The sequence below is a fragment of the Amphiura filiformis genome, chromosome 8 (assembly GCF_039555335.1).
Source record: "Amphiura filiformis chromosome 8, Afil_fr2py, whole genome shotgun sequence".
Lineage (NCBI taxonomy): Eukaryota > Metazoa > Echinodermata > Ophiuroidea > Amphilepidida > Amphiuridae > Amphiura > Amphiura filiformis.
In genome coordinates, this window is record NC_092635.1 from 23,952,088 (window position 1) to 23,964,748 (window position 12,661).

Below are 12,661 nucleotides of genomic sequence, written 5' to 3' on the forward strand. Positions count from 1 at the left end.
CAGAATTTTATGACAAATCACAATTACAATTTTCTATACAATAAAAATACACCAGAAAATAAGCTTTAAAAATGTCAGCAAGATCATAATTGTATACTTTGTTCGATTTACAAATGGAAAGACTCATAACATCGTAGATAAATTGGGAGCAGCACCTAAGCAAGTTGCACTTTATGCAGTGCTTGACTGGCACATAATGTGAATTTACACAAGCACAAGTTGGGCTTTATTGATGTACACAGTATTAACAAAAAAAACTTTTGCCATTTAGAAGTCAAACAAAGTATTTAAGTACTTTTCAAGACACCGATGATTTTGTTTAGTATACCAAAGCCTGGAACTTCCTACAACTGCACGTCAGAGGTGCAACATCCACAAATACTTTCAAGAAACTGTTAAAAACTCATTTATTCTGAACACTTTTGTTGTTCTACTGTTTTGATGTATTTGTCAATACAATGTTGCCTTGCAGCGAATTGTGTCCTAAAAATCTTTTGCATGCATGTGTTTGTTTCATTGCTACTTTTGAAAAACAGGTTAATTTAGTGTTCTACTTCTACCACATGAGTGAAAGGGATTAACATAGCTTGACTGTTATATCCCACGGGTTATATCTTGATTGACTAATCCTTATTTCAATTGCAATGTTCATGTATTTGATAAGTCCCTAGCCCACTCAATAACCACTAAAGTACTTGTAAGTTTACAGATACTTAAAAACATGTCTTATAAACTTGCTACAAGATTTACATATTGAGGGATTAGAGCCAGAAGGTCCTATCTGCAATAGCTTCTCTATGTACATTTTCACAATTTCTGCATTCTGTATTGTATGAATCTAAAATATGACACCTGGCAGCTATTGCAGATAGGGCCTTCTGGTTCTAAACCCTATTATGTTCTATGAAGTATGGCAAATAAAAGAAAAACATCAAAATATTAAAATTCAAATATGACTTGTTCTTTATATTTCTCCTCTTCTTTTCTTGCATAGTTCTTTCATTACTATTCAGGTTTTTTGTCATATTCACTTTTACAAATAATTTGTTGTATTTTCACTACTTAAAGCATATTACAACAGAACTTGAGCACAGCCGATGGTACTCAAATACCGCGATTCACAATACGATACGCCACCAGCTGTTACTCTTGCTAGTCCAAATTTTGGCCATTCTAGCCACCAGTGGATTTTCATGCGGGTATGATAATAATAATGATGAAAAGAGTTCCGCAAGGGATTCCATGTGATCAATAAATAGAAAATTAATCTACTGTAATTGTAAATTGCTCTTTTAGTATGCATTCGCATGTAACATCACTATTGACATTTAAAAACTCAATGACATAATGTTCCTGTATATGGCGGGCTTTGAATGTTAACTTTTCCCATGATGCACTGAATATTTTAACCTCTCCCTAGCAATCGCTGGAGGCGCATCATATTGCGAATCAACCAAATTATTGCAATTATATTATTGACATAAAGGCACATTAAAATTGAATTTCCTTCGTTGTTAACTACTAGTATTTAGTACGTTGTTGCAGTTTGACTGCTAAAGGTAAAGGCATATTACTGCTCACAAAAAGTATCCAAACAGTTAAAACAAAAGCCATTTCTTAAAGACACTAAAACGAAATTGCAAAATAAAGTATTTGATAGATGGAGAATTTTGTTCTGCATACTTTGAAACCTCATTCGGCATGATGCAACTTTATTCCACTAACTATTTGAATGACATAAGGTAGAGTTTCAAAAGTGACAAATGTTGGTATTCCTCCTTCAAGGTGATTTCTGCTGTTCTGGCCTCAGTACAGCCTTGCAGATAAATGCTCACTCCACTGTGTTCAACATCTGTATGCTTCGAGGGAAAGGCCATTATATGAAAGTTCTCTTTCTTGTTCAAATTGCTATAAGTTGGGGAAATAAAGTTGTATTGTTTCCAATGAGGTATCAAAATATGCAGAACAAAATTCTCCATATGTTGCCTACTTTATTTTGTAATTTAGTTTTAGTGTCTTTAAGAAATGGCTTTTGTTTTAAGGGTTCAAATACTTTTTGTGTGCAATATATATATAACCGTATCAGATAGCACCCAATTATAGAAAGAAAAACAGTATCGTCATAAGGACCCATTTAAACCAAAAAACACAATATTACAACAGGACATTCATGTAAGGGAACAAACAAAAAGTTTGATTATATCCAATAAAACAAAGGTCCTTTCGTTAGGGGGGAGGTGTCAAAAGGTCCAATTACATGTGTAAACAACTGGTTAAAATATCAGACAAAGATGATCTTTCTGTATATTAACTCTTGATCTCAATACAAAAATATTTACCTCAGTAATTTTCAGCTTTTCTTACTGCAGCCTTCACCACCAAATGACCCAATTAATATATGATGTGGATGGCTTCCTAATCACCTCTCTCAAACCAATGGGCTCCCTATCCAAACTTTTGACTTTGTCCAAGTAAAAGTGATGGCCCAGTGACTCGATATGGATGCAATTGAAGACCTGAGATGAAGTGGTGCTTAAACATAATTTATGTGTTGATCATTTTGGTTGGAATTTTCAACATTTCCCACTTATGTTTCAGGGAGGGAGGGATGTGGTTCATCTACTAAAGGGGCTGGAAAAAATGAATATTCCCCTGGAAGATGATCAAAATTTCCCTTCAAAAAGACAAATTTTCCTCCAAATTCTTAAGTATTTCTTTCTTTAAGGACCTTCATTTCCCTCCAAACTTCCCGGGAAGGAGCTTCCCACTTTCAACATTTTTTCAAGGCCTGCTACTAAAGGAAGCACTTTCATTTATAGGACATCATTAAACTTTTGGTTTGTTCCCTAAATGAAACCAAAACAACCAATATTTACATTAAAGCAGTGGATATATCCGCTTTCCAGCTCTATACAGATAATTGACACAAACAAATCCATAGAAATAACATAAAAACATACACATAAAATAATATAATATAATATCCTGAAGTATTGGAAGACAATTGATTGATATCATTGACTTATTTGCATAAATATAAGTTGTTAGTTGAAAGAAATGTAGGTGTATTTGCAAATAAAATCTATAAATATCAAACAGCAACAGTTCAAATAAAAAAAAAGTATGGTGCAATAATATCTCCCTGTATCAGACAGACATAATGATGCTGTTAAAATATTATAATCGTAATTACAATAAATTATACTATAGATTGTCAATTATATTGCTATTATATTTCTATATTAAATAATAAAAGTAACAACATGCACCTATGTTAGAATTGAAAATAAAATGTTGGTTAGGCATGTACACTACAGCCTTGGATTTACCTGAATTTGCATAGCAAAATGCTACACAATTTTAATACTTGGTCTTCATTTTGCATAGCATGAAAATGTGATGCAAAACATGTCCAATTTCATTACAAAATAATGATCACACACAGATTTTTTTTAGGTATACAATTTGACAGTTATCGGCAGATCTCCGCAGTGGCGGCGCCAGGAGGAGGGGGCATTGAAGGGAAAAGTGAATTTCAGGGGGATAAAATCAACAAATTTTTGCAAATTTACTGTAAAAGTGGAAATTTTCAAAGTGTTGGTTTTTTACTGGGGGGCAACAGGGGGGGAAGAGTTCTGACTCATGCCCCCTGTGGCGCCGCCACTGGATCTCTGTTATTTTCCCCCTCTAGTACTAAGTTAATACAGAAAAATGCTACACAAAATTTAGGAACTGAATTGCTACACAAAACAATACTGCAAGGCACTTTTTGCTACTCAAAATAAATGCTGCCAATGGGCTATTCCATTTGAAATCCACACTACCCCTGTGGATGATTTTGGAAATATCTTCCACAGGGGGAGTGCCTAATGTGCTAATTCCATTTGAAATTCATACTCCCCCTGTGGAAAATATTTCGAAAATCTTCCACAGGGGTAGTGTGGATTTAAAAGGAATATCCCAATCCAACACTGGCTGTGTAGAATCAAGTAATTGAGAAATCTGTCCAGTTTGGAGGGGGAATATGGTCCAAATCCAAAAGGGACCATGACATAAACTGTCATTCTTCCTGTCCTTGTGTAACCCAAAAATATTTGTGGGTTACCGGCTTGGTGCACCAGCTGGTTATGCCCCTAATGTTGGTAATGGACAACATTAACAATGAAACAGGAAGAACCAAAACAGGATGCCATCTAAACAGTCATTCTTAAAAGAGCCATTACACCAGCACTTAATCCAATGGTGCAAGGCAATGTAACTACCCATGACAAAATAATATTGCCAAATAACTTCCAGTTAACTGCACCAGCACGGCGATCCCTAGCCCATCCAACGGCTACGACAGAACCAACCTGAAAGATAAAAGAAGAAAAAATGGATCAATTCAGATGACAAATGGGAGTCGAGTTGTCAGACAATTAGATAGTTACATTGAATTTATGATGTGATAAATATACAAGTTACAATTCCTCTTTGTTTTTCTCCTCTTTTCAAATATTTTTAGTGCCCAATTCAGGTTCATTTACACAAAATTATGGTAAGGTTAGGGTTAGTATTAGGCTTAGGATTAGGGTTTAGGGTTAGCTTGCTTGACATAATTACGAGAACGACCAACCCAAATTTATTTTACAACCAATATAATGAGCACTTGTTATTAAATTTGATGATTAATTTTCTCAATTGCAGAATTGTGAGTACTTTTGCCTTTGATCAGGCTCTTTGAAATGGGCTATTCCAGTTGAAATCCATACACCCCTTAGGAAGACATGACCTTAAAACTCCCACACAGGGAGTGTAGATTTCAAATGGAGTTACTCATGCACATAACCCCATTTAAAATAAGGTCATGTCTTCCACAGGCAGTTTATGGATTTCAACTGGAATATAGTTATACACCTGCCCCACCTGTACAAAGTGTTTGTTAATTAATTGCTCTGCCATAACTGGTAGCTGAATAGAATAATAGTTGTGTAATATGCTTGACAAATTCAAGTACCATCTGTATCATCATTCATCACAGTAGTCCATCATTCAAGGTAATTACAATCAGTGCTAATTTACTACATCTAGTCTCAGCTACATCACACAGCTTTAAAAACAAAAAGATTTTAGCTTTGACAAATTGTTTAAATTCATTCCATCACTGTCTCCACCCAAACAGCTGAGTCCATATCAACCCTTTTCAATGGTGTTTTACAAATACAAGCAAATCACATTATCCATCAATATACATGCATGTATTCATATTATCATAGCACCTTTCACACCTTTTACGAAAGCAATAGAATCATAAGACGCTATTGGAATCTTCTTCAACCAGAAGCATTCACTAGCTCGGACCTTAAGTGGCCCTACAGACTTTTTATTTGACGTATAATATTTGATGTAACATATCTATGTTATTTAATCTATTCCCATTCTATTTCTAGTAATGTTTAAGTTCTAACGAATGTTTGATGATGTAAAATCAATAATTATTATTGATTTTACACCATCAAACATTTGTTAGAACTTAAACATTACTAGAAATAGAATGGGAATAGATTAAATAACATAGATATGTTATAACAGCCCTAAACATCAATTTTGCCTGTTGTGGGATGAATTAACTCATCCTCTATAACTTGAGGCCCGGACTTGAGGTCAAATTTTGAGCTATGCTTATATTTGGGTTATTGAATTGTATCACTGTAAATGAAGCCATTATTTATGACTATCAAAATTTCTTCTTCACCAGTCATCTTCATATAGATTGTAAATTAATTTTCAAACAGTACCAAAACTGATTCATTGCCCTTTTTCTATATTCTAAAAGATGAAAACCACATGGACACAATTCCGTAACCTTGATATGCTTGTGAACTTTTGAATGTATTGGGTACAAGAAACTCATACTCCTCAACTTGAGGTCAACTTTACATATATTAAAGGTTATTGAACTGTGCCATTTCAAAGAGATCAATTTGGATCACAGCAATACAAATTTGAAATGAAAGGAATAACTCAATATTCATATGTAAATAGCGCCCTCAGTTTTCAAACAAATATATGTATCAGTGTAAAAGCTGTTCGGTATTGTCCAGGTCTAGAAATGGAAACTTATGTGATGTTTTGTTAGAAAAAATGATAAATAATTGCATCAAACAACAGTAGCCTTCTGTACTAGGAGGCACTAAGAGGTAAAATATAAGCAAGTAACTTGCATTCACATTTTCACATTAGTGGTTGCAGAACACCGATTTCAAAAAAGGTACTTTATTCTGACCATGTTACTTATAATACTTGTTTTGAGTAGTTGTTTCCAATTATTTGTAGATTGAGTCCAAAACACATAGGCTATATATCATATACTTGATTGACCCAACAAAACAAGTTTATGTGTGTTTATCAAATCCCATAATCACTCATGGGATTTGAAACAAACACATTAGACATGCTGCTCCTGCACATTTGATCATCATTATTTCAATGTGATGTCTAACCTACTTACGTCCATAAGTAGGACTGGATATGAATCTTACAATTGTAGCAGCAACATACTTTAATGTTTTACTCTACTTCACTTTTATCCTCCATAAAAAATGTGAATTATGTTCATTTCTTCTTTTTTATTGCACAATCTTGTAAACTCAATGCACAGTGTATACTAAGCTCCGGAGGAAGACATGATTTGGAAACCAAATAACGCAACCGTAAAAAAATTGACTTGGCTTATTTCAAAATTGAACAAAAAACGCAATTGCAGCCATAAATACCGTGATCTCGTTTTCCACCTGTGTTTACTGTATACCCTAGTGAGAACATTTGAAGTGTCCAACACTCTCTAAGCTCCAGCCAGAATCTTTCATACATTTTCATTGAATTTGGGCACTTCAGGCAATGCTTAAACTTTAACATCCCTTCTGATGGCCTCTTGACATATCTGAAGAAAATTACAGGATTTTTTTTTAATCTGAAGAAGGAATCTGTTACGGAGTTTTGCAGCTTCTGCATTAATAAATATAAGACCAACAAAAGTGGTAAAATGGGTTTCTTTTTCATATATCTACAGAGATCAAGAACTGTGAAGCCTATTGATGAGCTAAAAGTGGTGCTTGTACTTCCCACAGCATCTTCAATATTACTTTCCCTATACTAATGGGAATTGTGAAAAAGATCCTAAAATCTTTCAAACAGTGAAATATGGGTTGCCTTCACTTCAAAGATACACTCACTGCATTGCTGGATCAAAACACCCGAAAATTATAATCAGAATTCAGATGTTTGCTATTTCTGGAGCAAGTATGCATTTGTTATAGCAGTGCAAATAGAAAATCTGTAAGCATGGTAAGTTATCAAATTTCAGGTATATTGTCAAGTCAGACTAATCACCTCCGGGGGTCACTTACTATGTGACTTGCTACACACCCACATCCAAAAAAATGGGTCGAAAAGGGTGTCATTTTCAGCATAGTGCGGTGTCGCCATCTTTTTTTAAAAGGGGTGCTTTTCAAAAGAAAACACACTTAAGGGTTACCTGATAGCCAATAAAAAAAGCATAGACGTTTAGGGTTGCTGATTGACTTGGAAGTATATATGTGACACGATCAAGGGAAATGAGTCGGATGTCACTAATATTGATTTTGAGATATTGGCAAATAAAGTCTTTCGTTTTATATTGTTTTCAGCGATTGATAAATTGACATAACTTTGTCAAGAAAAGCTGTATCAACATGGGGTTTTCAGTTTCTGAAAGCTCTAAATGTCCTCTTTAGAAACAAATGTAAAACTCATTTTCGACCAGGGTCGACATGTGACTCATTCCCCTTGATCATGTCACATATATGAATTGTGAAATCAATGTTTTGTGAAGAAAAGTAGTGTTTTTGTTGTCTACTCATGGCTTCTCTTAATATCTTCTGCAGGAGATATTGAAATTTATAAGTAAAGCTTGTTATTTAACCATACAAGTATACGCCATTTAGGGAATTTTTTGCAGTATTATAATGCCATTTGGGGGAACAAAATTGATTGCCTGTGATACACCATTTATGGTGCATTTCAGAGGTAGTCGTACGTGGATGGATAGCACTCTTGTGTGAGAGTGATCCCCAAAAATAATATGAACATAAATGTTCTTGCTTGAGTATGAGGAAGGTTGTCAATCTTGGAACCTATGCTTACCGTGAGATTTCAATACTGGGGATAAAATTTCACTTTACAGTAATTGTTGGGCATTTTTATAAAGCTGCTTTATTAACTATTATGATCAAATTCACCAACTATGCATTGTGGAGCAGTTCGGGAAATGTTTGAGTTAGAAAATCTCCAAATGAACCTTTAAAGTGGGTGACTGCAAAGTCTGGTAAGCTCATATGGTCTAACCATCAAAAGCCCCTGAGGCTTCCATACATTTTAAACGAATTTGGGCTTTGATAGCAAGGACATCAGCTCCTGGTCAATGTAGGCTCAAATCATCAATATTTCAGGATGGTTATACTCTGCAAAAGATTACATTTGGATAGCTTAGACAATACATTGCAAAAAAGATTTGTGATGGGTCAGTGGGGGTATGACCTAGTGGTGTTTGCACTCACATATTGAGATAATAAAGCTGACGCAAAACAGAAATGGTATGGGTTATATAAAGGAGATTACAAGGCTTGATATAAGGGGTGTAATTTCTGCCCTTTCTGCATGATTGTTCTCAGGAGGGCAAAATGCCCATTGTAATATATCATTGGCCTTTAAACTAAAGAAGTATGCGTACAAGACCTATGCAAATGTAAATGCAAGTACTGGGTTTGTGAAATCATTTCCTGTAAATGTATTAATATTCATGCAAATTTTTATGGCTTAATGTGGGAAAATATACAAAATCTCCCACACCTTTCCATTGCATGTGGATGAATTATAATTAGACCTATTCAAACTTTTGTATGTGGTTGGGATTCTAACATCTTCCTCAGTGTGAGTGCAGATTTCAAATGGATTGGTACAATTCAGCTGATTCACTGCAAGACCCATGTATGATTGAATAAGCAACTGTTATCAAATCCAGCAGATGTAATTTGGGATACTTTTTTGTTCAATACATGTACATAGTAAACTATTTTAAAACTATATAGGCTATACATAGAGGGGGCAACATATCTGCTGTGTCCTAGCAGGACATCAGTCAATGTGAGACACTGATATTAAATGTGAGGATCACAGAGAATACATGCCTGATAAAATATAATAAATAAAGAAATGAAGCTCAAACAAACTGGCACTCATAATAAAGTGCCTGTGAGACATTTTCGAGCGAATAAAATCATTACATGTTAAATTCATCGGCAGGTGATGGTTAACTCAACGATATGTAATTGTGAGTGTGTGCTGGTTCGAATCTGAACGCTTCTGATTTTTTCTCTCCTTTAATATAATGCTAGTGCTATTGGAATCCTCTCCAACCAAAAGCATTCCCTCATCCTCTATAACTTGAGGTCAAATTTTGAGCTATGCTTATATGTGGGTTATTGAATTGTATCATTGTAAATGAAGCCATTATTTATGACTATCAAAATAACTTTCTTCCTCACCAGTCATCTTCATATAGATTGTAAATTAATTTTCAAACAGTACCAAAACTGATTCATTGCCCTTTTTCTTTGATCTAAAACATGAAACCACATGGACACAATTCCGTAACCTTGATATGCTTGTGAACTTTAGAATGTATTGGGTACAAAAACTCATACTCTTCAACTTGAGGTCAACTTTTGACATTATATTAAAGGTTATTGAACTGTGCCATTTCAAAGAGATCAATTTGGATCACAGTATTACAAATTTGAAATGAAAGGAATAACTCAGCATTCATATGTAAATAGCACCCTCAATTTTCAAACAAATATATGTATCAGTGTAAAAGCTGTTCTGTATTTTCCAGGTCTAGAAATGGAAACTTATGTGATGTTTTGTTAGACAAAATAATAAATAATTGCATCAAACAACAGTAGCCATCTGTACTAGGGGGCTATAAGAGGTAAAATAGTAAGTAACTTGCATTCACATTTTCACATTAGTGGTTGCAGAACACCGATTTCAAAAAAAGGTACTTTATTCTGATCATGTTACTTATAATACTTGTTTTGGGTAGGTTTTTCCAAAAATTTGTAGATTGCGTCCAATCAAGGCCATAGAACCGAGTTCATGTGTTTTTATCAAATCCCATAATCACTCATGGGATTTGAAACAAACACATTAGACATGCTGCTCCTGCATATTTGAACACCATTATTTCAATGTCTAACCTACTTTCATACACAAGTAGGACTTGATATATATTTATTTATTTATTTCTTAATTAACCTGGGGTGACCAATCAATGCACTGGCACTGTTCTCCCTTGGTTCCCAGGTAATATGAATCTTACAACTGCAGCAGCAACATACTTAAATGTTTTTTGTTAAGTATTCTACTTCACCTTTATTCTCCATGAAAAATGTGAAGATAAGTTATTTCAAGTACTAGAGTACCTGTAGCTGTGAGGGCTCTGTAGCTGTACGTGAGAGCACCACCAGCATCAGATAGTGATGCTGTTTTACCCCCAATGACCCCATATGACATCTGACCCTAGATGACCTTGGCTTGATACCCTTTGACCTTTGATGACCTCAGTTTTATTTGATACATCCGTTTGAAATTTAGAAATCATTTTCAGCTATGAATGCTGGGAAGACATTGCAATCCTCACAGGGAGTGGTGAAATCTTCCTGTTCCTGTCATATTGAGAATTATACCATGTTTAAGCCCTCGTATCAAGGATTCCACCCACCAAGTCTGTGCTCGATCGGACAAAGTTTGAAATTTGACCCCCTCCGTAATGACCTTTGACCTCGGTTGACCTCAATGGTATTTTTGCATATATTCCCCTCAGTAGCAAGGATTCCACCCACCAAGTTTGAGCCCGATCGGACAAAGTTTGAAATTTGACCCCTCCGTAATGACCTTTGACCTCGGTTGACCTCAATTTCATTTCGGGCATATATTCCCCTTGCATCAAGGATTCCACCCACCAAGTTTGAGCCCGATCGGACAAAGTTTGAAATTTGACCCCCTCCGTAATGACCTTTGACCTCGGTTGACCTCAATTTTATTTCGCGCATATATTCGCCTCGTATCAAGGATTCTACCTACCAAGTTTGGGCCCGATCGGACAAAGTTGAAATTTTGACCTTTGACCTTGACCTCCGATGACCTTTCAAACCACCCCATAAACATGGAATGCCCGATCTCTATCTATATCCGAAATATCGGAGCGATGCGTCGAAGCGTGGCGAAACGCATTGCCGGACAGACAGACACACAGAGCTTATTATTTTATTAGTATAGATATTTTTCAGAATGTTAATTGTTTTATATTCATTTCTTCTTTTTTATTGCACAATCTTGCACAGTGTATACTAAGCACCGGAGGAAAACATGATTTGGAAGCCAAATAACGCACCTTGATTCTGCAAAAAAAGCTTCCAGAAAAAGCACAATTATTTTGGTTGCTTATTTCAAAATTGAACAAAAAACACAATTGCACCAAAAACAACGCAATTGCAGCTGTGAATACCATGATCCAGTTTTCCTCTGGTGTTTACTGTAAACCCTAGTGAGAACTTAACATTTGAAGTGTCCAACCCTCTCTAAGCTCCAGCCAGAATCTTTCATACATGTTCAATGAATTTGGGCACTTCAGGCAATACTTAAACTTTAACATCCCTTCTGATGGCCCCTTGACATATCTGAAGAAAATTACAGATTTTTTTTTTAAATCTGAAGAAGGAATCTGTTACGGAGTTTTGCAGCTTCTGCATTAATAAATATAAGACCAACAAAAGTGGTAAAATGGGTTTCTTTTTCATATTTCTACAGGGATCAAGAACTGTGAAGCCTATTTATGAGCTGAAAGTGGTGCTTGTACTTCCCAGAGCATCTTCAATATTACTTTCCCTATACTAATGGGAATTGTGAAAAAGATCCTAAAATCTTTCAAACAGTGAAATATGGGTTGCCTTCACTTCAAAGATACACTCACTGCATTGCTGGATCAAAACACCCGTAAATTATAATCAGAATTCAGATGTTTGCTATTTCTGGAGCAAGCATGCATTTGTTATAGCAGTGCAAATAGAAAATCTGTAAGCATGGTAAGTTATCAAATTTCAGGTATATTGTCAAGTCAGACTAATTACCTACGGGGGTCACTTACTATGTGACTTGCTACACACCAACATCCAAAAAATGGGTCGAAAAGGGTGTCATTTTCAGCATAGTGTGGTGTAGCCATCTTTTTTTAAAAGGGGTGCTTTTCAAAAGAAAACACACTTAAGGGTTACCTGATAGCCAATAAAAAAAGCAGAGACGTTTTGGGTGGCTGATTGACTTAGAAGTATATATGTGAATTGTGAAATCAATGTTTTGTGAAGAAAAGTAGTGTTTTTGTTTGTCTACTCATGGCTTCTCTTTACCTTCTGCAGGAGATATTGAAATTTATAAGTAAAGCTTGTTATTTAACTATATAAGTATACGCTATTTAGGGTATTTTATGCAGTATTATGATGCCATTTAAGGGTACAAAATTGATTGCCTGTGATACACCATTTACGGTGCATTTCAGAGGTAGTCGTACCTGGATGGATAGCAC

General features: G+C 35.2%; 1 protein-coding gene across 1 annotated transcript in view; it reads right to left on the reverse strand.

The window, feature by feature from the left end:
- Positions 1–3,989: 3,989 nt before the first annotated feature.
- The window catches only part of LOC140158825 (sodium-dependent phosphate transporter 1-B-like), a 68,081-nt gene continuing 59,409 nt past the window's right edge, over positions 3,990–12,661 (reverse strand). Inside the window, exon 11 of the mRNA XM_072182055.1 lies at positions 3,990–4,352. Within this exon, the coding sequence (XP_072038156.1) occupies positions 4,194–4,352 (159 nt within the window). The 3' untranslated portion in view covers positions 3,990–4,193. The remainder of the gene's footprint in view (positions 4,353–12,661) is intronic.